General features: G+C 45.1%; 1 protein-coding gene across 1 annotated transcript; it reads right to left on the reverse strand.

Annotated features, from left to right (window-relative positions):
* Nucleotides 1–1,327: 1,327 nt before the first annotated feature.
* LOC147717127 (glucose-6-phosphatase catalytic subunit 1-like) lies at nt 1,328–27,171 on the reverse strand. Its single transcript, XM_086924066.1, has 5 exons — nt 26,514–27,171; nt 23,218–23,327; nt 18,503–18,611; nt 13,182–13,297; nt 1,328–4,631 (listed from the first exon to the last, which is right to left on the reverse strand). The coding sequence occupies exons 1-5, from the start codon at nt 26,729–26,731 to the stop codon at nt 4,123–4,125; spliced, it is 1,062 nt and encodes a 353-aa protein (XP_086780192.1). The 5' UTR covers nt 26,732–27,171; the 3' UTR covers nt 1,328–4,122.
* Between the last annotated feature and the right edge of the window lie 681 nt (nt 27,172–27,852).

Raw genomic sequence — 27,852 nt, forward strand, 5'->3', positions numbered from 1 at the left:
CTAGTGGGAGTGTATTTGGGAATGTGAGACTTGAGTTAAGGCAGACATGCATTTAAGCAGCGTATGGAGAAGGAAACCTTTGCCACTCTAAAGAGAAATACAAATAAGGCCACAGTTATTGACCACTTTATCTGTGGTCATGCAGATTCATCAAAAAGATGTCACTTAGGGAAAGACTGGATGTACATTAGAAGTTTTGAATCATCTTAAGTCTGTCATAGCACACATTCATTAACTTTTCCAAATCAATCAATTAAGTTAGATTTAGCAGGGGTTGTGACTTGAGAAAGTCTAAATAGTGGGAGGATATAGTCCTTGCAGCTATACAACTTTTTGTGGAGTGAATGAACTAGTATTGTTGGGGGAATACACCTTTAAATGGGGTTTTGTGGGCTCATAGATATTTGATAGGCACTTGCTAGATTTTTAATTCATTTGGAGTATTGAGTCTTCGAGAGCCGCCAGTAGGAGCTATCTTAAACAATGGTGCCACACATCAAAGTGCTGTTAAGTCAACAAGACCAGTGCTCTGACACTGCCTCCATCAACGTTCCTCTTCAGGCCACTCAATGTTGATGTAGTAATTAATATATTTCTTACTAATGAGCAAACAGAACCCAGTTTGCAAGGTGGGCAGTATATAACTCCCAATTAACGGTAAAAGGTGGTTTATGACAACTCACTCATTAAACTTTGATGGATGGAACAGACTGAATATTAGACACTATCAGAACAGGTGTTTTTCACATCTACGCTTTGAATGCAGATGGGAAAAAAACCAATGAGGAATAAATGAAAGATCTTGAATAAGAGGTTTCAGGGTCATAGCATTAATGGCCGAGCCTGTAGACAAAAATGAAGTGGAAACATGCACCCAACTCACTTGCCATTAGTCTATCCTTACTCCACGGCGGAAAAATAAACATGTACACACAGCAGAGGTTTTTAAACCTAGTTATTGAGGTCTGATTGCAAACCTATTAAACGATGTTTCATGTTCGGACAAAAGCAAGTTCTACTTTCTGACTCAAACCATGCAACAGACGGATAAATGAATCGCATCTGAATCTAGAATATGATCAAATTGCAAAACCATAGTTACAGGTGAGTAACTTATTTCTAATTATAGTGCCAATGTATAAATCGGTAGAGACATTTACAGGTAGTTCTTGATCAGCACATTTTGGGAAAATTGGAATTGGTGGAGCAGAAGGGGGGAAATTCGTGTATTATCTGTGGATAAAATACTACATCCCTAGACTCTAGGGTGCATTTTAAAACCGGTTTGGGAGAGAATTTTAAAACACAAAGAAACCATAACTTCATCTACTTTCCGTAACTGTTAATACAATAGTCTTACTTTAATTTATTACAAAATATATTTTGAAACATGATTTTGCAAAGTAGTGAGTCTTGTATACAGTACACCTTACTTTACATATATTAACATATTTACAACAAAATAAATAAAAAGCACCAATAAAATATCCTGAGGAAACGTTCTGCCATTGTCACTTTGTCCAATGAGCAACTCTAGGTAATAAAACAGCTACTGGATTTTGCGTGCTGTAGAAATTGAACACCATCGCTGTCTAATCTTGAGTGGTACTGCAAAGGAGTAGTTGAACATAAAGCTTCTCAGGCTCAGGTTGTTTGTTATGTAATCAGATTAGTTGCCTGGTGAAGCCTCTGTATTTTAAATAGTTTTCAAATAAAGCAGTGGAATGTTCTTGACACTTTTTAAATTCCACTTCATTTGCATTAGTTAAAACTTAATTTTCCAACTTCGTATCAAAATGTCCTTTTATGAAGTTCCAGAACTCAGCCCTTGCATTCTGTATGCTGTGAGCGTGAAGAGATCACACCCAAAGATTGATAAAGTTTATCAGAGGTTGACAGCTTACCAGAAAACATGGGAGAAGTCACGTGGAGGCATATGACGCTCGTGACACTCGAGATACAAGAAGAATGCCAAATAGTAGGTTTTAATTTGTAACAGAAAGGATCTATATTTGTAAATTGATGACTCTTGTTATAACTGAACTCCGGACAACACAGATTTTCTTTGGTAATATCATTCTCATGAGAGAACTGCATGTCATGTTCATCCCAAAAACTGTTGTAGGACTTTGGGTATTTCTTACTTAACACCAACCTTTTTGATGACTTAAATGTTTATTCTGTGAAATATGTCACAAAAGTGTCTCAACGCCTAAGATGACGTCATCAAACAAAGGAACACTCTGGAATGCTTATTGTTGGTGACTGTTAGTGATGCAGGACTGGGCAAACAGAACTGTTCCTTCTCTTCACTGTCTTCAATCTAAGACTTTTTAGGAAGCCACTATTGACTTGCAGTGACATGGGAGTGTGCTCTGACCCTTCGGCGGCAGTGTGGCGGAGGGGAGTCGAAAAGGAAGGGAGGTAGTTTGGTGTATTTAGCTTTGGTTTAAGTTGTGGTCCCAAGATGAGTACTTAACGTTTGTTTGTTTTTGTGATGTTATTTCCATATACCGCCTAAGGATATTACTCAATGTTAGCTTTAGTTTAGTCCGGAAGATTAAAAATTACAATAAAATATACTGCCAATGTGAGTATAATGTTTGTAAAAAATGCATATTTAATTAGAGAACACAATTGGGGCACTAAAGGTGAGGTGGATTCAGACACGGTAGTGCTGAACTTGTTCCTGGTATAACAGCTTCTAAAGGACAACATTTGTTTTCCACAAATGGGTTTTACCTGCATGTGCTTGGGGCAGGAAAGACACAGAAAGCCTTGTGTAAATAGGCGGGCCTTTTAACACATTAAGAATGGTGGTCCTGGGCAGCAGGCCTGCTGCAAAGGCGTGCCCTTTAGCAAAGCCTGTTACGGCTCTGCTGTTGGAAACAAAGCAGTTCCCCCAACTCTAAATGAGGGGAAAGAGATGGTGGGTGACTTCTGGTGGATACTACATAATCACTCACCTACAAATGAGGGCCCAGTCTGGAATTAGTGTGCTTTCTAGTGGAATTCTAAAGTGGAGTCATTTGCAGGGGTGACTGGATGACCTGAATAATAACTGGACTTTCAGTTACCAAGTGACATAGGACTATTAAGCAAATTCATATTTTGGTCACTGCCTTTTGCATTTGCTGGATCTTTGCCTAACTATGAAGTTAACCATGTCCATGAGGCAGATTTGGTGTAGGCGATTAAAACTACTTTGCTGTAGTTCAATGTATGCAGGAGGTGGAAGCACCTGGTGCCTATCTTCAAAATACTCATGCGGCAGAAAGACACATAAATGCTTAATTGATCCATAGGGATAACACTAATATGCAGAAACTTTGTTTGGGAGGTCTCCACACCACATACAAATGGAAGGAGATAACCTTCCATTTGCACTTACTGTCGATTGGGGGTGACTACTTTTCTACTTCTGATACAGCAAAGTTCACTAACATTCGACTCCACTACCGGAGTTACAGAATTCCTACTAGCTTTCAATCTGGATGAATAACTTGTACACTCTAATCTAATAATACACAGCCTTCTTCAGTTGTTAGACCACAGGCAAATGTGTTGATTGTGTGAGACTGCGTGACACAATTAACTGCAGACTTGGTGGAAGAAGTCTGCCTTTGCTCGATTCCACCACTCGGTCTCTTCTCACTCTTGTTGCATCCTCATTTCTTAACCCGTTGCCCTTCACCTGTCCTTCCCTACTCCATCCCATTTGCTGCTCCATCCTTCCCTACCTGATGGCCAGAGGCCTAAGGCAGGTTACACTCAATTAAACGCATGTCTATCGAGAGAGATACTAGAGTTTTTGGGAGACACCTTTATCGACAAGGCTCTTTCCTTGATCACTATATTTTGACCCCTTATTTATGCTCTACTGTTCTGCCTTGGCTCTGTAAGCGGGCCTTAAGGGGCCGTAAAACACTATATTAATGTTCAACAAAACATAATACAGCACCTCAGGTCGCAGCACTCCAAACCATCTATGTAATGACCATGGAGAGCTTGAAATCAGAGTCACTTGTCATTAAATAGTATGCACTGAGGTTTCCGAGTTGTAGGTCTATACATATGTAAAGACTGTAAAAAATTGAATATATTGGTACTTCTGTGTCCTGTTTATAATATGTTTTTTTGCTTATTTAGAAGCAGAGTCACAAAATAAGGGATGATCCCAACGGCAGTAAGTGGTACCATTGCGCTCTTGCAGAAAGATAACGCGTAGAACAGCAGCGCAACCTTCGTTGGTAGTTTGAAGGAATCAAAGAGATGGAGGACGATGAGGGAGGAGATGATGCAGGACAGACGGAAAGTGACCTGTGCCCCTTGTTTGCCTCTGCAGCTCTCTTGGTACATGCGCGAGTTGAGAGCAAGACCAAGTCCACAGAAGATCCCCAGGTTCCTGAGTAGGCCAGCAAAGGGAGTGGTGTCGATGTGGATCCACTCGGGCTTGGCGCACCAGCGCTTGGCTTTCTCCATTGTCCAAAGAAGATCCACTCCCAAGGCTTTCAGAAGGAGGTAGAATCCCAGGGCGAAGACAAAGAGGAAGAGGGTGGTGGAGAGGTATTTCTTCAGGCTTGTCTTGTAGATGGAGGGAATGTGGTCAAATGCTTCAGCCACAGCCATACCTTTGCAAAAAGAGACACAATGTTACCACATGTTCAATCAATCACAGGGTATAAAATGGGATAATTAAATGTTCATGCAGTTACATGCCCTTCACTCTGGTAAGTAAGAAACATGGTGCAATACTGTCTTATGCAATATTGTCTTAAAGCCCCAGTGTCATTGTAAATATGGTAAATCATCTGAACAGCCACAAACATTCGGATGAGCGGTGTGGTGGGACAGGAGTCACATGAAAGTGTGGGATGTCCCCAAGTTTCGCAAACAGTGCATCCACTGTTGAGGGTCAAGTAGATGGAGTGAGCAGAAGCGAGGTAAAGCACATGAGGGTTTGATTACTTCAAGAAGGTGAAGTTTGAATTGCAGGCCTCGAGATGGGAAGTAGCTGGATAGCACCTCGCCTCCATAGGAAGGGTCAAAGCATGGAAGAAACTCAAACACCATGGGGACAAGTTTAAACTGGACTCTGCTGCTTGCAGTAACTTTCCTGGATCTGCAAATTAGAAAAGTGGTTAGGAGTCGGTAACTCATTCACAAAAGGGAAGGCCTCCCCTGTGAACCCCTTCCCCATTGTGAACTGGAAAACGTTTATGGGGCAGCAGACAGTGGTCCCATTGACCACTGCCAACTCTCAAACAAGCATTTACAATGCAATGGTCTCTGCATTATTAAAGGTAGAGCTATTGGCATTGCTCATGATTTTTTTTTTTAAATCATAAATAAATGGCATTGTCATTTACATTGCCAATAGCTTAATCGTTAAATAAATGGCATTGTCATTTACAATGCCAATAGCTTAATCGCTCGCAAATGCATGACCTATTGCATTTACACCGTCACTCAAAGCGAAGTTATCCAATGCCTGGAGTGGGTTGACCCATTGCCCCGTGCTGTAGTGGGCGGAACAAAAATGTAAATGACAAAAACAGACCAATGGATGAAGATAGCAGGTCACAAGTCCCTTTACATTACTTACGTTTGGTAAGTACATGTGGTATGGCTACCGCCAGACCTAAAACGGATCACAAAGGTAAATAGAAGAGCCAGGGCGCCTTGAGAGAGGGGGCTTCGGTGAGGGTTAAGAGAAGGGGGAGGGTGAAGAGTGCCAACTGTGGTTATTAGAGATTCTTTAGAAACCACTCGACGCAGAGGCCCCTGTCCAGTGCTTTGCTGAATAGGCAGCCGATCGATAATAATAAACACACTGGAACAGACGCTTTTTATAGCGCCCAACACTAACTGAAAGACTTCTTGGCGCTTTTTATCGTTGCTAAGATTACACATTTTAAAGGAACAAAAGAAGACTGCTGAACTCCGGGAGATGGAAGGCAGGCCCGGTTACCCTGAACAGTATTCCAAGTCGTGACCTGCAGCTGAAACACAGAGATCAGCGGAGGGCACTTGTTTTTAATGGTCCTTGTGTTTCATAGGCCTGGCCCAAGGTGTGAAAAGTCCATATTTGTTTACCGTGCACTGCACACTTGTTTTCTTGAAAATTGCAAATATGGAGTGTGTGTGACCCGCGCGTGGTGATCATCTTTAGAAACGTCATTATTTTAATGTAAAAAATTAACCTTGCTTAATCATGCTGCCTTCCACGCCATTAATATACACAACTTTTAAATGAATTTGCTGCATTGGTCTCCAGTGGTGTCAGGCGCAATCCTGCCACAAAAAGAAGGGCGTTGTGTGTTACACAGACTTTCAAGACCATGGGCAGATATTTGCCCACTGCCAGGAAGCATTCGCCCAGTGCACTGTTAATAGTATTAATGGCCTTGGTTATCACAACTTCCTGCACTGCACGCCGTCTGGTACAACGATGACTGTGTGGCCTTATTTTGAAGCCACACATTTCTTTAAATGTGACGCAATGACGAGCCTTTTCGCCTCATGAACAGCGGTAGTGATGTGGTGTTGTGCAGGGGGGGGAGCGGATGATCACTGTGACGTCCTCCAGCTGGCTAAAATGAGCAGGCGACCACCACACCCTACAGAATGCTCAGGTTCCATATGAATAACAAAGACACATTATCCCTTAATTAGTATTGCTGGCAAAACAGCTTTCCGAGCAGACGGAAATAGCACAATGAAAAGAAGTTGCAGATCAATGCAATTCATGCCAACAATTCCCCCCCAAAATCGTTCCCACCGAATTACTCATCTCACGTTCAGTATTATGAACCAAACATTCTCGTGAACTGTTTTCATATTCCATCCAACTCTGCAACAATTAAATCACTTCTGCCGTGGAATGAAATGAAGAAAGTTTGCCAAAGGCCTGAAGCGCAATTTATCAAACATTTAAAAAGTGCACATCAATCATTTCCAATACTTAATTAATAATAATAATTAGACAACGTGGTTGAAACTGGTCCCTTTTAGCCCCTAAATTAATTTCTTTAATCACCTGAGTAAAAAAAAAATGCACAGTGCAGCAGGTTGAACAGCCAAAAATCTTCCCCTGAAAGAATATGACATCCAGGGACGCCGTTACTTCTGCGCGAAAGCAAGTCCTGCCGCTATGGGACCTGTCAGCAACGTGTGTGTTTTACTTTGATTTGGTCCTTTGTTTGCAGCTGCGTGAGGCAGGTGAGCTGGAGGCACGCCACTGTCCCCTACCACTCAGATAGCTTGTTAGTGTGCAGTAAATCTAGAAGATTTACGTAAAAGTACTTTGGTGTTGATGAAGGATAGAGCACGGTACGATGGAATTTGTATTGTGGTGCGGCAGGCAACCTAGGGGGAATGTTAACATAATGCTGATGAGAGCACTTGGAGTTAAGATCTCATGTGGGTTATTAGCAGCAGCATAAAGGTGCAGTTATGGCTGAAACTCGTAGGTCCTAGAGGTGCTCCACTTAAAACTGCTGAAGCAAAGCCATAGGCAAAAGGTTGCCTAGCAAAGGGAGACAGACAGTCAGGTGTAGAATGATGTTGTGAGAAGCCCCAGCAAAAAAGAGAAAATTAATACCTTGTTGGAATTTAAGAAGTTCTGGCACATATTTCTATTGTTTTTAAGTGGCTTACAAAAATATAATTGACTGGCACTGTCCCTCAGAATTTTGAGAGCACCTTGTGTGGTGTTTTTCTGCTTCTGATAAAAAAAACCTTGTTTCCTGCTAATTTCACTTAATATTTGTGGAGTAAGTCTTTCTGAATTTGAGACACCGGATTTGTGATTTAGACCATTCCTTTAATTGCATAAACCACGCCTTTTTAAAAAGATTCCTGCTCGCCTCTTTTAGAAACCCCCCACTTTTATGTGCCACTGTAAAGCCCTGATCATACCTAAATAGTGTTAAAATAGTGTTTCTCTTTGAAGTGCTTGATTAGCTCTGTTTTATTAAACAAAAATTCTTGCTGTTGAGCATGCTGCGCTTGGAGAATCTGATGAGTTAAACAGTGCAAAGTGCTCTGCCACTCAATGTGTGGCAAAACCTGGCAAGGAGTGGTGGTTGTAACCAAATGTCCAGCAGGCCACTGAGAGCATGAGTACGGCACACCAGATCTTGGAATGTCCAGTACTGCAGATCAGTTAAACTGCGCTTTAATTTTGTGATCCTGGCTGTGAAAACCCGATCGAGAAGATAATGTAATTGCCGGATGTGAGGGCTGGGATAGTGGTGCTGTGTAGGGTTAGAGTGGAGATGCAAAGGTGGTAATTCTGGTTTTGAAATGTGTTATTTCCTCCTATTATTTTAAAACGTTTTGTGGGAGAACCCGCTCCCCCCCCAAATCTCCCTAATGTCCATCATCCTTTCTAATCTCACTCACGAAGCCCAACTTGCCTTTAACATTTATGCCTCACCACTTTGAAAAGTCACCAGCCACCACTGGCTTAGAAACGGCCTAAATTCCGGTTTAAATATACACTTGCACAGCTACACCCCAACCCCCCCCCCCCATCCCCAACCACCACCACAAGCACACGCGTAATGCGGAGATTTGGTTTTAACAACAGTAAACATGCTGGCCTGTATTTCACCTTCCATTGGTGCTGTCCTCTGAGGGGAACAGCCTCGACAGGGGACCAGCTGACGACTGTGTACCTACAATAACTGCACATATGTTAACATTTCGTAGGGCTCTCTGTGTTTCATTCTTGTAAGGTCCATGTGAGGTTAATAGAGTACCCGTTTCTTACCCTTGCGCACAGCCGCAGCAGAGAGCACAGTGCAAAAGGGCACATACATAGCATGCGAAACGTAGACAATGTTCGTTCACACTATCACAACCATATCATGAATACACAACCACAGTCCGTATATTACTTTTAAAAAGCTGCAAAATGTCAAAGAAGCTAAAAAGCGACCAGGACCGACCATCCCATCTATCAACACAAATCTACTATATGTTTTACTGCACCTGAACGAGACGTGGCATTATATTTAACAAATAAAATGCCTCGAAAGTCTTAAACCCGGCGTCCAGGCGTGAACAGTCTGTGTGATCCTGGGTAGACCCCCTTATGTCTCGCTGTTCTGGAGCATTTAGAAAGCAGTTGAGTGGCATATTCAAGCGCTCTTAAGAACTATCGCCTCCCAGTTCAAAGACTGCATGACACCCACCCTCTAAGGAGCCGGACATCCGGCTAAAAACGCCTCGGCCGAGATGTGCTAATCCCATTATCCATTTAAGGGCTAGACGCCTGAACTGTTGGGGGGAGGATACGTACTCATGAGGGGGCAAGAAGGGCCAGATAAACACTTGCCCGGACAGCGCCCTCAGCCAAACCCCCACCCCCCCTCCACCAGCAGAGAGACATGCCATTCACCTGTTGCTTTCTAGGACACAGCCGCGCTGCTAGGTACCGCCAGGGATGTGTGCCATTTATAAATTATACAATGAAGAAATGACAAGGAAATATGATGCCTCAAACTAGGGACTATCCTTAGAAAACGAGGGCGGGTGCCACCCAAGCCATGGGCGTGAAGGGGTGTGAAGCAGCACTCAGAGCCTGGGAAGTGCGGGTCCCACCTGATGACAGGCAGGACAGCGCCAAGAAGCCGAACAATTGGCAGGCTTTGAGCTTCACAGAGACTCCTGTGAACAGCAGCGACACTAGGATGTGTCCTGGTCTCAAAGCCTTGGCTGGCACCATGCCATAGCCCCTTGACAAAGACAGAGTGAGGGCAAGAGCCTAAAAACCCGCAGTGGGGGCGGTGCTGCGGAACCATGACTGCCCCTTTGTGCGGACCATCTGCTTGAGCATGGCGGGCGCTGGCACCACATGGCACGGTGCCAGGGCAGCACAGCGCTGGGTAATGGTATAGCTGCATTTTTACAGCACCCAGTGGCACTGCGGCACACCTTGCGCGGATCCAGCGGGCACTGCACCTGTCGGGAAGACAGAGTGCCAACTGCAGGTCTGAGGGGCGATGCTCATCACTGTGACAATTCTTTATATAGCGCCACAGCACACTCAACCTTCTCTCTGCGCTTTATATAGTGGGAGTGGTTTCATGTATCTAAGGAAGGCGACCCTCGCCCTGTGCCCACAAACCAACCCTTTAACTGGAGACACAAACTGACGACAGACAGACACGCGAGAGATCAGACACACACACACACACACACACACACACACACACACACACACACACACACACACACACACACACACACACACACACACACACACACACACACACACACACACACACACACACACACACACACACACACACACACACACACACACACACACACACACACACACACACACACACACACACACACACACACACACACACACACACACACACACACACACACACACACACACACACACACACACACACACACACACACACACACACACACACACACACACACACACACACACACACACACACACACACACACACACACACACACACACACACACACACACACACACACACACACACACACACACACACACACACACACACACACACACACACACACACACACACACACACACACACACACACACACACACACACACACACACACACACACACACACACACACACACACACACACACACACACACACACACACACACACACACACACACACACACCAGACTGACACACAAGAGATGCTGACACACAGCGAGCGACTGACAAGCAAAAACACAAGCTGGCCAACGATGCAGACATGATCAGTACGACAGTCAGGAGGCAAGAGAGACCGACACAAAGGACAGACATACACACAGAGGCTGATGAGCAATACAAGCAGACAGACAGCATTAGACAAATACAGAGTGACACAAGAGGGACAGGCTGACAATGCCAGCGAGACAGAGGCTGATGCGCACGCAAACGGACAGGCCAACAACACTGCACAAGACAGAACAAGAGACAGGGGCGAACAACGAAGCAGAGAAACGAACGGTGACGCTGGGCACCCACCCGGCTCCTGCGGCAGCCGCGTCGGAGAGCCACCCGGCCCGTGCAGTGCTGCTGGACGCCCTCGGCCCCCAGATCCGACGAGGGGTTCCCCCAACTCCTGCAGACGCTCACCTGTTACCTTGGAATAGGCAGTTTTTACCGTCTGAAAAGGAGAACCGTCGGAAGCCAAGCCTGGTGAGCGAGACTCTTGTCCAGCAAATTTAGAAGTGCATTGCAGCAGGGACGAGCAAGCCCACTGAGTGACCGGCCGAATCGGGCTGGAACCAGGACCACGACCAACACGACTGAAGGTGGCCCAGCGGAGGAGACAGCCCAAGAAGGCGAGCAGAATTCCTGCTGGTGTGAGGCCAGGCGGAGCAGGAACTCCTGAGCGACGGCGAGCAAGTGGCGACCCCAGCTGATCCGTCCGACAGCCTGTGGAGTACCTGGAGAACCGGTCAGCACCGGAACCACGACCAGCATACTGAGAGCGACGTGGGTGCACTGGGGTGATGGTGCGAGTCCCCACTGCTGTTTGGGGTGGGTTTGCGGGCTTGTAGAAGGAGAGCTTCCTGCCCCGCGGTGTTAAAGGGGGGAGAAGCCCTTCTCTCTCGCGTGTGCCTCCAGCTGCTACCGAGTAAGAACCGGGACCCAGACTCACCTCAAGGTTGATTCACTGCTCCGGCCCGGCCCTCTTGGGACAAAGGGAGGTACTGCAGGGTGTATCTTGAAGTATTCCGCCAGCCTACTTCACTGATGCAAGGGGTAACACGAGGACAGCGAGGAGAGGACAGCGAGGAAGAAAACAAAATGGCGGCATAAAGCTCTGAGATTTTTCGTATTTGGGGGCGTGTTCGGTGTTCAAAAAGGGGCGTGGCCAAAAAGTGGAAAGAAGAACACCGAACACACCTCCAAATCCGAAAAGGACGGAGACTATTTGGAGTAATGGCTCTCTCCTCCAATGGATGGCCTCCATTTAGGAAGCCAGCCAATGGGAGAGAGCCAAAATTAGAGGCGGGATGAAGAGCCCCTCTAAGAAACATAAGATCTCGCTAGTTCCGGTTCTGACGAACCGGATAGTACCTCGACCTAAAATATTTTTTTTGAAGGAGACGCCTTCCTTTTAAGAAAACTGGGTTGCTATAAAAAAAAAGTTTCTGTATTTAGATGCAGTCACTGACATGAAGGTCTGCTCACCCTAGTGGGCCACCACCCAGTGTCTGTATCCCATCTGAGTGAGTCACAATTTGCGACCTAACTAATGGCTATTAGTAAGGTAAGTTGGATTGTGACTCAACCCAAATCATTTTTTTGTGAACCCACCTATAAGGGATATAAGCGGGCTCGCAAATAAGTTTCTGGTCGCAAAAAGACCAGTTGCAAATTGTGAGCACTTTTTGTGACCAGAACCTTTGTACATCTGGCCCCTAATGAGGAGTTTAGCCATATTAAAAGGGAGGCATGGAAGAACTGTCTTTATATGTGACAAGCCAAATACGATTGTTATGGGGGGATTGGTCGTTTTTATGTCAACTGTGGCGTGACATATAAGAAACCAGTCTCAGTTGAGAAAAGAGGCTGGGATTTATTGCTGAGGACCAATTATAAAAACATCGTGGCTGCACAAACATGCCATTGATGTTAGCATAAAAGACTGAGTCATCACCAGTGCTTAATTTGAGTTGGGGGTTGCAAGTAGAACCCCCCAACACTCATTTTTGCAGACCAGCACTTATTTTCTCTCATTGGACATTTACTGAGCGCAAGAGAGAGTGAAACACACAGGGGGAAAGAAGGATGGAGAAAAAGACAGAAAACCCGGAGAAAGCTAGAACCTGCAAAGGCGAGATAAAGTGACAGGGAGTGTCTGGCAGTGGGCTAAAAATGCTCCAGGTGGGTCCATGGCTACCCAGCCTCGTGTTGGGCATGCCCCCATTTAATAGCCCCTGCTGCTGGCTTCTAAGCGGAGCTTTCGGCATCAACACTCATTCATCTACAAATGAAGCACTGGTAATCTGTGGGGTGTAGGTTGTACACAAATGAAAACACTATACAACTGCTATAGTACATTACAATTCAAGGCCCGCAGTCAGTGCTCTGGCTACTGAGCTGTCCTTCCAGCTGACGCATACCACATTTTCTTGACCATATAGAGAGCAGGCGACTCACCTGATACGACTCCGGCGATCACCTGATGGGGGAAGTGGGCGGCCAGGAATATTCTGGACAAGCAGACGCAGGTCTGGACCGCCCAGAAGCCCGCCCAGAGGAGGGTGTGGACGCACCTATGGAGACAACAGGGAGAAGGGTTAGTGAGATAAAAGCTGACCTCGGTTACTAGTTGAAGCAAGTTCCTTAAGTGGTGTTTGGCGTTCACTGTTTACTTTTCGAGCTGGCGCTCCTGGGGCCTCTTTTTTCCTCTTTACCATTTCACTCACACTCTTTGTTTGGGTTTCACAAGCAGAACAGACCTTTGATGTCCGGCCTCGCCGGGCCCCTATACTAATGTCAGTGGGGCCTGTGACTGCACCTATGCTCTTGACTTAGCTCACGGGGGTTTAGGCTAGGAGGGGGGGCACATGATGTATGATACACCCTTCTCCCACAGATAAGAGAGTTCACCGTGACCCCAAAGGTCACGGTGGACTTACTGTGCTTTCTCTTTAAGAACAGTTTGTCCTGCGCTCCTTTGATGCCCCTGATCCTATTGCTGCACAGAAGAGCCATTTATCCCTGCGATGGAGGGGAAGGGGCAGGGAACTGGCCCCCCCTTCACATACACGAGGCACATGTACGTGCAAATTAAACCACTGTCTGCCTGAACTTCAGGCATCAGCAGCCAGACTATTACAGCTGCAATAAGGCCCAGCTGCAATATTTTATTTGGTTGCAGTCCTTTTTAATTTGAGTTTTTTCTTTATTTTGCTGTTGGTTGGAAGAAATTACTTTACATTTACATGCTTTTATTTAACGGTTTCCGTCGTGTTAATTAAAATGACTTATGTCTTTTCGTTTGGTGAACTCTAGAAGCTGTGCGCCTGGCATTTTTTGTGCAATACAAACAATATGCAATACACTGCACTGGTGTAGCAGAAACAACCTTACTCTGGTCTGATTCAGCAACTAACTGGAGGACACAGACATTTATTATATAACTTTGTTACAAGGTAAAGGTGAAACCGTTGGTAACTCCTACACGGATATTTGAAAATCAAAGGCATTGATTCAGCAGAAAATGTGCAAGCATTTCTGGCCCATGCCTAGAATCGGGCACCATCACGTGGCCTTTACTTAGCATCGGGCCATGAGTCGACGCCCGGATCTACATACTATGTGTGACTATGAATGCAAGTCGAGGGCAACACTGAGGCAGACTGCGCACATCTTTAAACCATAGGGGGCTGTAAAAAGTCCACTTCCAATCTACCGCATGCTCAAATATCACAGGAGAGAGAACTTGTGTGTTTATTTTGTGTGGTCTCCCTGATCGAGAAGGGGTTTCTCTTATTTTAGTAGAAGAATCAAAACCCATTAAACGCACTAGTAGCATGCTTCATCATTGGGTTCCCACCCGGCTAACCAGGTGTATCTGGGTGTGCTCGAACACTTAAGTTATAGCGGAGCTCGAAGTTAACGTGGAACCTAGGGCCTCATTTATGAGAAATGACGCATTGCTGTGTGAAAGCAGCGATGCGTCACTTCTCAGTGCGCACTCCTTGCGTCATGATTGATGCGTCATATTTATAATATGACGCATCATGTCGCAAGGAGTTACGGATACGTCAGTATTTCTGACGTATCAGTAGGCACAAAAGTGACGCATTGCTGGAGTGTGTCACAAAAGTGACACAACTCCAGCAATGCGCCCTTTCACATGGGGCAAGCCCCATGTGAAAGGGCCTGCGTCAGTCTTACGCCTGCTGTGAGGCAGGCGTGAGATATTGACGCATTTGCATCCTAGAAGTGGCGCAGTGAAATCTTATAGATTTCACTGCGTCACTTCTATGACCCTCACTTGCGTCAATACGCCCCCCCCCTTGCATACATTATACCTGGCTCAGGTATAATGTGGCGCAGGGGTTTACAAAGTGACGCATCTATACAAAGTGACGCATCTACCTAGATGCGTCACTTTGTAAATATGGCGCACCAAGGTGCATTATTTTACGCCACTGGTGCGTCACAAAAAGTGGCGCACCGGCGGCGTAAAAGTGACGCACAGCCTCAAATGAGGCTTCAAGTATTTTAAAATTACCTGCAGGTATCCCTTCTTTATTTGAAATTTATTAGTGAGAACCTTTGGTAAGGTTTAAAAAAACAAATCTTGAAAAACTTAATGTGGACTGAGTTGTTTTGAGCTCCCGGTCCGATGGCTTTCTTCAGGACCAGTGATTTATGAGAATTCCTATCATATAGTTATGTCTAAAGAATACACAATTAGACCATGTGACCATTTACTTTGTTTATGACGCTCATGCGATGATGTCACAACGTCATACATAATGTCACATGACCTGGAAGACACTTTACTAGAAGACTCAATGGACACACAGCAATCTCACATCAACATCTGTTGTTTTTAACCTTACCAAACGTTCCCACTAATAAATGTCGAATAAAGAAAGGACACCTACAAGTATTCAACAATCTTTATTAAGTAAACATGTGACCATAAAAGAATCACAAAAACAATAGCATAAAACATCTAAAAACAATATAATAAAAAATAAATGGATAAAAGAAGGTTCTTATGTCCCAATATCATTGACGGCCTGTGTCGTGTCGAATGTTGAAAATAGGATGCAGTTGAAAAACAGGTCCTCACCATTGACAACGACCGCAGAAACGCCACAGTGGCCCTACAATATCTAATGTTTTCCTGTCTTAAATTAGGCAAAATATACAACTTTCTCAGTGATGGATAACATTTTCCAAAAAACACTAAATGCAAAGTACATAGTGCAGAGCAGCCATCACAAGGACATGGTGGTAAATTTGCAATATAGGTATCCTGCAAGGGAGAGGCCCCTAAAGAATTGACATTATTCAATCTTAACCTTACTATCAGGAACAGATGATTCAAATTACTGACCCAGGTTATATATGGCGCAATGCCATTACTAGTGCAAATTCTAGCATATGCCAGAACAGTGGACAGAGTGCTCAAAAAACTTGCCTCAAATGTTCCTGGGATCTTAAAGCGAGCAATCAAATTCAGGCAGATGCAAGTATTGTTAATGTACCGGATCCAGGTTTTTTGTAAACAGTGGTCCAGCTATAGGCATTCTGTAGGAACTGCCCAAGTAAAAGAGGTTTAGCTACTTGCCAAAATCTTGAACCATAAAAGTGGCTGCCTTTTTCTAGTGTCACTGATATACACTAACCTTGTTCCAGAATGACAGATATTGGAGCTGGTGGATTTTGGCACAGCCAATAGCGTATTGATAAAGCCATTTTCAATTCTCTTCAACCAAATTGGACTACTAAATCCACATACGTCACCCTCATAAGTGGCACTTGTGCAACATTTTACTTTCATACCTGCAGATAATTTAAATCACTAGATCCCTCGATAACACCTAGCTCTGCTATAACATCTAGTGGGTGAAGGTTCTTTTAAAAAAATAATGGAGCCCCTTCTCAATCAGGGAGACAACATAATAAAATCAACATATATTGATATTTGAGCAGACTGCACATACCCATTTAATCAGAGGCGGCTGCAATATGTGGGGACAACCATGGGCATGAGAAGGTTAACTAGTCAGGCCAAACTGGCTCAAAAGAACTCGGGACTGTCATATGCGCCTACCAGGGTCTGGATGGTGCCAAGTTTGCGGTCCCTATGGGCCCCTGAGTGACAGATCGGGCGATCCGCTGCAGGCAGCATCGGCGCCTCCTCACTGACCGGAGGGGGGTGCAGCTTTCCATGAGCTGACTGGCGGTTAAAACAATACCACATTACCGGCATCCAGGCTGGGAAGGATGAGCAGGAGTGGCGCAGCGTGATGGAGCTGTGCTGGCTGAGTGGAGAAGTGTATGGTGCGTCCGTGGGCCCGAGACAGCTGAGCTATACGTGGAGGCCACCGCCTGACTTCAAGATGGCGGCTGTGTGAGCTACTGTTAGCTTCAACATCTAGAAGGTACCTGCGGGGCTAACAGAGACTAAGAAGCTAAGAAGCTACCAGGGGGACAAATGGTGGTTTAGCAACAAGCTCACACTGGGCCATGATGGCATCTGGGGGCCCTGTGTGTGGAGGGGGGATTCTTGTGCTTCTGGGTGCCTGACTTCAACATGTGTGCCATCCTCTATCCACAAGATGGAGCCCAGCATGACCTCAAGATCAGCCCGGGGAACCAGCATGCGGCTTCCGACCTACCATCCGGCCTTCTTCCCCTATGGACATCTCCAACTCGGGGATCCCTCCAGACCCAAGACCACCACCCTTGAGTGCAACACCACCTGAACCCCTGGCTGAACGATGGCAAGATTTTCCTGCTCTGTAAATATATAATAGTCTTAGCCTAATCACTGTTAAAATGTAATCACAGCCACGGCCCGTGGAGGGAGTTTCGGTGGGGCGGAGAGGCGGGTCGGGAGAGGGGCAGGGTGGGGGGGGTGCAAAAAACTGGAGTATGGATAATTGAAGGTAAGTAAACAATTTAATCAATAAAACGAATTTCGTAGCGCACCCTGCATTACATTTTGTGATGCAGGGCGCGCTACGGAATTAATTAAATTGTTTACTCACCTTCAATTATCCATACTCCGGTTTTTAGCAGTTTTTCCCTCCTTTCACTCCACTTGTATATATAACTCTAACCACTAGTATATGTAGTAGACCTTTGTACTTACTACCATTCCTATGTGATTTTAGAGTGTATCTGTTTGTATCTCTTACTTGAGTGGCTTTACAACTTGTACATTTGCAATTTCTCCCTCCTTTCTCTCCACTTGTATATTTGCAATTTTTTTTCTCTGTTTGTATATCTTATGTAATCCAAAACGGAACCGGTTCTTTTGTAAAGCGCTCTGACACCTTCGGGTAATGTTCGCGCTGTATAAAATCGAATTGAATTAAATAAAATAAAATAAAAAGTAGTCTTTGCAGGAGAATCTACGGAGCTCCTACATTTTCCAGGTAGATGCGGAAGCAGCTCAACCAGTGCAGGCTTTTTGTACTTCTAGGACTTCCAGTCAATCTTGTTGCTATCACTTTAAAACTAGTCAATGAATGCAAAACAAAGCCCTACACTGGATGAGGTGCTCGTACATGTACCCGAATAATTGAGGGGTCTGAACCTCCAGAGTAGGCGGTCTATTTTTGGCTGCGTTCGTCTTTATAAGTGCGGAGCATTTCTGAGTATTCCGCATATAAACCATGAATTTACCGATAAACTGGCGCTATATAAAATACCTAAACAAACATTCTTTGAGATTGTTTCTTAACGGCTTTGGAAAGTTGTCTGCTTTGTTTGATAAAGTTTACCTGTTCTGGAAGCAATCAGCTTGTCTTTTCCGAAGAACGATGGAGAGGACGGACGTCACCATGACGTAATAGACGCCAGCGGCACCCATTGCGTGCCCGGAAGGACTTCCTGTGGGAAGAAAGTGATCACTTTAGGAGGCAGCATGACAGACTACAGGAATAGCAAAGGAATATTTGCCTTCGTTTCCAGTGATGAGGTAAATGACAATCATATTGGGTACTTGAAAGTATATCTTCCATGTTCTGACATATCTACCATCCTTACTAAGGGCCGAAAAGCTGGTAATTCCATTAAAGTTTAAAGGTTTGATTACAAGTAAAGATGCTATTTATCGTAGCTATAAGTTATTTAACGCATCCAATAGTTATCGGAATCGTTAAATCCCTACAAACTATTCATTCTAACCGATGTGTAAACAGGATTTACGCATAGGTCGGAATGTAACTAGCAACTCATAATCGGGGCCTAAGGAATCATTTTGTTTGTCTTGTGGTGAATAGAAGTGAAGAGCGGGGAAAACCTGGCAAAATGCGTGGGAGATGACAGGTATGATTCAAGAACTGAGACTATCACATCAGTGCATTCTGGATATTGTAGTCCTGCATCAGTTCAGTTAGATTTATTGGGAGGAGGGCGATGTGGCCTAACAGCGAGAGCTGCCGCCTTTGGAACTGGGTATCCAGGTTGCAATTTTATCCTCGGTTCAACATCATGTGATCCTATGTAAACCACTTCCTTGTGCCTGGAAAAAATGCAGTAATGTCTGGCTCTCTTGCAAAAACAACATGTAAAACATTCCAATGCCACTGGGCCAAACTTGCGCTACATAAAACTGCAAAAATACAATAAAGTAGAATATCTGAAAACAATAGTTAGTAGGAAAGTGCTGGCCAGGAAAGGTGCACCTTGTTGGTTTTGAATCATTGTGTAACCCATGCATATAGTTATAGTATCCAGCAGCACCTTTAATGCAAATTCAAACTTTATTCCTCCATTGTTACTGTATGACAGAGTGCGGCTTGGTGACATTTAATTCAGTTGTTTTCTCAACATTTCCATCTGCTGCTTGACACGTTTTGCTCATTTGGCTATAGGCACAGCCTGCAAGCTTCATCAGGGCTTGGATTCATCACAAAGACAAGCCATGCCCTTTTATTGTGTCCATCAGTCAGTTACATAATCAATATGTTAGTCCCCTTTAAGCTCGGAGTCCATCTGCTAGTCAGCAACTTGCACACTGCGAGACGGATGCTAATGGCGACTGACCATACTACAAAACGTATTAATATAAAACTGATACTTAATAACAGATGTGTGAATATTCGAACATGTTTCTTTCACGCTTTTGTTACATTTTTGCAATTTTTAATAACAGTTGGAGAAACCTTTTGCTACAGATAAGTGTTTGGAAATAACTCTGCAAACCAAATAAAAAGAAATTCACGGGGAGAACTATTGGCAAACCCTTCCTTCCCAGTCTCTTAAAATCGTACCCTTTCAAGGAAACTTTAAATCTGGACTCTCGACAGGGCGATCTCTTAACAGGAGCACAGACAACCGTCGAGACTTTTGCTGTGTTACATATTCTATGTTGTCCACATATTGCTATTATGCACACGTGAACGGATGCCTCGAAATCTGAACCCAGAAAGAAACTATCTCCGGAATTGTCTCACAAGGGCTGTTTCTTCTAACTATGTCGCTATGTTGGTCTTTTAAATTATGTATTTTCTTTTCCTGTAATGCACTATGCTAACCTGATGTGTCTGCGTTGCCTTATACAAAACTACAAGTATTGTAACATTTGACCAAATGCTGTCCCCAGAATTCGGAGAAATGACAATTTGCAGAACTGCACTGCACTGCAAAAGTCTCGATCATGAAATGGAGGAAGCATCTGAGAAAGATACTGCACCGTGTAAGACACCTGAAGGAACGAACTGTCGATCAAGAGCACCCCTCAACCCCCCCCCCCCCCCCCACCCCACCTTTCTTGCCTATGTCAGTATCAGGGCCGTTCGTGCACATCCTTTTATCTTTCTGCATGGCATCAAAATGCAGGAGTCGGCAGATGTGACATTGAAGGCACAGGGTCTTGTTACTGGAGCCCTCAGCAAGGGGCATTCCAGTGAATGATGCCAAAATATGCCTCAGAAACTACCCAAACATGAGCACCAAAAGGGCCATTTCGGTGCCTCAGGTCTGGACAAAGAGAACAAGATGTATCCTAAATCCATCTCTTCAAAGACTCACACTTCAGCGCAGTCCTGGTTCCGCTGTCTGTCTCTAGCGCTATGAAATCCAGGACACCTCCAGCATAACCTGAGCATTAGTGTCAAAAAGGTATTCAAGGCCAACTGTCTCCAGGACCAAGCTGAAAAGCACTGAGGTCTCACCGTCTGTGCCCAAACCAAATCTGTGGTCAGCACATGCCACCCCTTCCAGGATCCTGGCACCATCCTCTAATGTGTCCCCCCTCAGTGGGGGCTGCCTGCTAGTGGTGGCGTCCAACCTACCGCCAACTCCCGGCTTGACTAGGACAAGTCTCTCTATCCTGGTCTGGCAATACCAAATCTCCTAACTCTGACCCTTGCGGCTGAGCTGGAAGTGCCTTTTTTACTATTTATAGTTACCAAACATAACCACCCCTGTGATTTGTCTGTTTAGGGGGTAATTGTTGCTAAATTGCTTAATTTGCCCCTTTAATAGCCATCGTTGTTTGAATAGCTCAAGAAAGCAGCTGTGCAGCATAGCAGCTTTTACAAAAAACACCTATTAGTATGCGGGGATGTGTAGTTCGATTTTAATGATTATAGATATAGACCTACATGTCCCAGAATGCTTATTGCTGCTCTGTGAAAAAAACAAGACCATCTGGAAGCCATCCTTATTTCAACATGTCAGCTGACAAGAATGTCTGGGCAGCTGTCCTAGTAATGGACACACTTTTAACCACCAGTCTTTGCTCTAAGCATTCACAATATGGAGTCGATTTCAATGTCGTCCGGAAAGGCTCCAAACGGCATTCAATTAGTCTAAATCCGATTCGGAACCAGCCTTTCAGACCGACTCGGACCGACTTTTCCCAACGAGAGATTACGATGGCTGGAATGCGTTTGAACTGTCCGACTCTGTTCTGAAAGGCATTGTGAGTAACCGAGTCGGTCGGAGCAGAATCATAGCTGTCTACTGAGCACTTTTCCAGCCTAGCGATTAGGATGTCAGATTCGGACAGCCTTTCTGAATCTGCTGTTGGAATTTGACTTTGATGGGCCCATAGCAGGCCCCCCTTCACTTCGAGCACTCTGAATTGGACTTGTGGGGGTACTCATGAGTCCCCCCCTTCCCATTCATGCACAGTGTGGCAGGCACCATGGGGTGCCCACCACAGGATGCAGGGTTTTCCCCAACCACCTCTTTTGTCAATTGGAGCCTGTGTTCTCGTTCGGAACACAGGCTCCCACTGAAGTCAATGGGAGTCATGGGAGTCCGACCGAATCGTTTTCGGAAGCATCCGATGCATCATAATTGTTCGGTCAAACTTCCCGGATCCGAGTAATTCGGAAAGCATTCCAGAACCGAATCGATTGAAATGTTTTGCGGACGAGATCGTAATCGGGCCCTCAGTCTTTCTATGTAAATTGGCTCTGTTGTGAGGCTTCGATTAATTTTGCTTGTTTCTTAAGAGCTCAAACCACTGCTAGGCCACTTTAGAGCATAAGGTGAAGGATATAACTGCATATGCACTGGCCAGACTCAATACCAGCCCCACAAACTGCAAGTTTCCTGATTTCTCATAGACCAGTCCCCCTTTCTCATGCGCTGGGGCCGATGCTCTAAACCAGAGGTAACTGGTTTTGTCCTTAAATAAATTTTGCTGTCTGGTAATGAATTATGAACTTTGACCTCCGTTTCTTCAGTTGTACAAGGATAAACAATCGGGATGCTTTCCTCCTGCCCCCCTGTGACTATAAGGAGACATATGGAGTATGTACATTTATGAGCAGAGCCTGGCCAGGTAAACTCTGCTCCCCAACTCTGCCATGTCTCATAGCTTCCGACTGTTAGACTTTCACACACCGCTATATATTATTTTGTGGTGATATTTCTGGTTAAGGAGTCCACCAAAAATAGGAACTGACAACACAAATGTTTCAGATTGCGCTTACACTAATTTTCTTATAGTGATGCTTTAAATGTATGCATGCGTTGGTTGTCTAAATATTGTGGGGTAGATTTACAAGCCCCTTGCGCCACTTTTGCGTAACATTTAACATGGGAAAAGTGCCGCGAAAGTGGCACAAGGGCTTGTAAATCTGCCCCTGTATTTTTAACATGACTCGTGTGTGTGTGTGTGTGTGTGTGTATATATATATATATATATATATATATATTATAATCATTGTACCCAGTCCTGGAGATCACATGTCTAGGTTCATAAAATAGACAGGAGAGAAATTGTGATTGGTTTAAGCTACAAGTCCCATGCGGACAGGCTTGTAGGTAAGACAGCTCAGCGGACTAATGCCGCTGCTACAGAACTTTGTGCATCTTGCAGATCACTGATTTGAACCCAGCAGGGCCAACTCAGACGTTCCTCCTTTCCGGTTAAAAAAGAGACCCTCGGCTGGTACTATACATTTACAGTGCTACAAAGTGGCAGTGACACAATGTGCTATAAATGAAAATAAGATAGTATTTTGGCCGTAATTACCTGGGCCCGTCTCGCAGGTGACCGGGTACTGCTCGATGACCGGCGCTGACGTGTTGGTGTAATAATAGGTGTCGTGGACCCACCAGTACGGCCTCTGCCCAAACAGGATCCTAGAAGAATTGAAAGAGACATCATACCAGATTAGTAACTTGGACATTTTGTGTTTTGTGTAACTATGAAGATGGAACTGGTATTTTACTGTATTTATGTAAAGATAAATATACACATATATTCACATCCGCAGCTACCTAAGGAAATCCCGCACATGGCACCAGGGCAACTGATGGTTGGGTTGGTCCCTTTAGTAAGGAAGATATATGATATTGTTGACTACTTTAGTATTTTTGCACCCGTGCACGATCCTTGTCGAAGCCCAAACTCAGAATTCTGACTTTACACTGCAGGTTGACTGACGTGGGCAATGTTCATTTTAGCATTTATGCCATAAAGGGCACCATACATTCGCTGCCAGCATTTTGGAAAACCTGCCACGTTTTATCTTTTCAGGCCTATTGGACATTATGGACCTTTGAGACCGTTTTCGTAGGGATTCAAGAGAACAATATCCATGGGGCGTAACACAGCCCCCCCGCAGTGCGGGGGGGGGGGGGGGGGGGAGGGCTCCAACCTCCAGGGGGCACCCACAGAACTTCGTCTGGAGAGCTCCTGATAGAGTCCAGAGGGGGGCCCTCCAGGTACCTTACAGGGGGGACCTCTCAATTATCGTTACGCCACTGTAATGAGCCACCATTTGCCTCTTCCCCGCAGAGCATGTGCGGGCTTCCCCTTTAGCATGTGCGGGCTGTGCCCACGCCCAGGGCGACGACCTGCGTAGGGGCGGCGGGGCTCCTTGCACAAGTCTTCCTAAGACTTAGATTCAAAGAAATGTGTGTTTATACACTTTTCTGAAGGGTGCAAGTGCCCTTGTATGCTTTTTGTTTGTTGTTTTCTTTTCATGTTGCCCACTTCACCTTCCTCCTACTCCTCCCGAATGTTTCTAAACATATGTGAGAGATGTGCCGCTCTTGGGCTTAAAATCATTCCACAACCTTGCACTTTTCTGCAGTTGTAGTTTTGTTAAATACACCTTGTACATAATGTCTAAATTATTGTGCAATTGAAACTTGGTGCCCCATGTATGTTTTTTAATCTGTGCTTTTATGGCTTCGTGCCGAAATTAAGTTTTTCTGACTCTGACAATACATATGCAGTTAAAGAGGCTATGTGTGGGGGGGCACCAAATGTGGTTTTGCCCAGAGCGCTCTCTGCAACCGGAAGCTCCACGCTGACGTTTGGCCTGTGTCCTTCCTGCGGGGCCTCTCCCTCGCTCCACAGCCGCGGGGCGCAGTTTGCGCAGGAAGAGCGCGCAGACCCTGTCCTCTCCGCATCCTTTTTTCTTAGCGCAGCACATCTTTCAAACACCCCTCTGGCCTGCAATAAAACAAAACATGTCCAGGTGACAGCTGAATATGCTTTTTTTTCAAGGGCCATCTCCGAGTCCTTTGGGACAAACACAGGGTCGAGCTGTGGGCGGTTTCGAGTTTTGTTGTTTATGTGTGTAACGCTTTGAGCTACTCAGAGGGCGCCCAAAGCGCTCAGGGAAAGGGAGGGGTGTAAAGAGAGACACGACAGTGAGAAGGCGGTACGTGGATGGAGATCTGTCCCTAAAACACTAGCATTTTACTGAACCACGGACGGTTTTCATGTTTCGGGGGTTATATAGCGTGAACTAGACCCGAATGTATCAGTCAGGGCGCTTTACACGAGCACCAGTTGCGTTACAGAGGGACGCATTCATTTTTTTGCTAGGCATGGGGGCAGATTATCGATTTGCAAAGAATCACAGGATGTTGCGCCTCCCTGCCGAGACTCGAACTTGGATCCACAGCTGCGAAGTTGACCGCTCTAGCCGTTAGGCCACATCCTCTACCCTACATTATTTGATAGAAGTGCTGTTACTACTTCAAAGCAGCCGTAAGCAGCTGTCTTGCGCTGACACCGCAAAGGGCCATAAAAGGTTGCAAATTATAGTGAATTATATCAAAAAGGCAAAATATAATTTCACAAGTGTATCAGACCATTCTTGCAGCAGAGCTGATGGGCATTGTTTTTGTGTACTTATTAAGCAAAACGGGGTTCAAGTCCCGGCCACCACTGTACAAGCCATGTGATCTAGGGAAAGTCACTTGTACCTACCGATAACTCAATTGTCATTTCAACAAAGACATTTCAAGTTTCCGAAAGCTACAGACCAAAGTGGTTTGACAATTTGGATAGAAAATGTGACTGTTTTCTGTTTGGAACCCCCCGTCTGTCCAGGCAGTACTCAAGCTTTCGCCATTGGAAGCCGCTAGTAGTGAGAAAATAAACTTGCCCGACAAACCTTACTGTTATGAACAGAAGGATACACGTTGAGTAGAGACAGTTGAGTAGGTAAATACCAAGCGATATGATGCTAGGTCTCAAATCATGAAGGTAGGGTATTTTTGTTGAGGCTCTAACTGCTGCCAGGCCAGCTCAATGGGTTTGAACGCGTTGCTTCGTAGATCTGTATGAAACCAGAGGTCGGATATGCTATATATAAATGATTATGTGATTTGCATAGGAGGCTCAGCAGTAACTCCCCGTGAGCCTGCCTCAGCAGGCACTGTTTGTACGATGCCTCATGTTTGAAATGTTCATGCTACGATTATCTCTGCGGAAAGCGCTCGTCTCGACTGCTTCTAAGCGCTACGTCTTTATATCAATGACATAAAAAATATTACCACTTAAGAGTCTGACAATTAACCCGAGGAAGGTGGCCCTCCTTTAGTAGGACTCGTTAAAGTGGCAAAATAACACCCCGGCTCGTGACCTCACTACTTGTGAATAATACACGACGAGACTTTCTTCTAATCAAAATTCTTCAATTTGACATTTTTGGTATCAACGGTAAATCACTTTATCTCATTGCACCCCTCACTCAGATCCCATATGTGGCCGTTTTTGTAGCTGCACGTTGTTTATTGTGAACATTTTACCCACGAGATGAAGTGTCCGTCAGCTAACACACACTGAATGGTACTCATTTTATCAACCTCTGAATGATGAAAGGCCGAGTTGGCGAAGCTAGGATTTAAACATGCGAGCTCTGCATCCCACCCCATAGGGATGAAAAAAGGAGGCGAGCTCAGCCAGGGTTCAAGTGTTTAATGTTACACACAGTCGTCTTCTGCAGGTGCATTACGCCACTGAGCTTTCCCGCCAGCTACTTTTGTTTTCCAGCAGCCGACCACAGACCCAGACCCAGTACTCACCATTTGAAGAGGAGGTTGAGCCAGTCGCCGATGACGGCCACCCAGATGAGCTTGATGCCCACCGCCTCGCACAGGTGGAACCAGATGGGGAAGAAGACGAAGAAGGTGTTGCGGAGGTCGGCGGCGAAGGAGACGAACATGAACCAGTCCTGGGAGCTCTTGTAGTTCACCTGGAGGTACTGCACCATCTGCGCCCCGGAGTCGTGGAGGAGGTCCATGTCGGCCTTTCCTACTAAAATCCCGTTTTCCCTGCCCTTGTACTCCCAGGCCCCAAATTCCTATTTTCCCTATTCTATTCAAATGTCTAAAATTCCAACTTCCCTATAGTAACATTTTTCAAAATTCCTGGTTTTCCGTAAAATGTACTTCCACGTTTTGAAACTCTTGCGTTTTCTTTGCTTGTACTCGCACCTTCTTCTAAATTCCTACTTCTTCCTATCCAAGTACTCACACTTTATACATTACTGCGTTATCCTAGTTTTCCTAAATGTGGCACTTTCACATAAAAAAATCCATGTACTCGCAGTTTGCCTTGAATTCCTCCTCCCTCTCGTTTTACTCTTCGCACGTCCTAAATTCCCTCCTCCTCTTATCTGTGTATTTGCTCCTGGCCCTAATTCGCCACTGTCCACTAATCCTAGCTCACGCACCTCGTCCCCCTCACCTTGGCGGTCGCACACTCCAGCCCGCACTGCAGTCATCGCTTCTTAAATACACAGGCCCGGGAGTATGTCTGCGGCATTGACCTTCGACCCCAAGAGCTTCCCCCAAGCAACATACTGTTGACAAGAGCGCAGCAGTTTCATGTTACCCTGGAAGTTGGAAATGAGGGAGAATACCGAGAAACGTCAGGTGACCGGCCCTGCGCTGCGCACGCCGCGTGCACGCCGTCTGCACGCCCTGTTTTCGATTGTTCATCGCAGGCTGTCTCTTCCTCCGACTTCAGTGACTCCCCCCGTCCCTTTCCCCTCGGAACAAGCCCATGCCTGCACAAGGCAGGGGAGATATTTGAGCGTCATTTGGGTCCAATATTTCTAAAAACAACAGTATAGACTAATTATTCAGCTAAACAAGATTATTTTTAATATAATTTTTATTTACCTTGTGTAGTAACAGTCCTTTTATTTTCAGTTTTACTTCTATTTTCAGTTTTACTTCTGTCTTTTTTTCCGAATTAATAGTTACATTTAATTGTGATACTATATGATAAACTGTGCAGTATTGTAGTACTTTTAATTAATCGACGCTGCAAAATCCGTTGTTATTAGTTGTTTTCGACTATTTATATGGTGGCCTGTAGTTAGCTTGAATGGTCGACTTTTGTTTACAAAACCAATAC

The sequence above is a fragment of the Lissotriton vulgaris genome, chromosome 5 (genome assembly GCF_964263255.1).
Source record: "Lissotriton vulgaris chromosome 5, aLisVul1.2, whole genome shotgun sequence".
Taxonomy (NCBI): Eukaryota; Metazoa; Chordata; class Amphibia; order Caudata; family Salamandridae; genus Lissotriton; species Lissotriton vulgaris.

Excerpts from the sequence above, each read along its gene's own strand:
- LOC147717127 (XM_086924066.1), bottom strand. The coding sequence starts at position 26,731 with ATGGACCTCCTCCACGACTCCGGGGCGCAGATGGTGCAGTACCTCCAG. Across the intron at positions 18,612-23,217 it reads CACCTGCGAGACGGGCCCAG|GAAGTCCTTCCGGGCACGCA; the intron begins GTAATTACGGCC and ends TTCTTCCCACAG. Across the intron at positions 4,632-13,181 it reads GATCGCCGGAGTCGTATCAG|GTATGGCTGTGGCTGAAGCA; the intron begins GTGAGTCGCCTG and ends CTTTTTGCAAAG.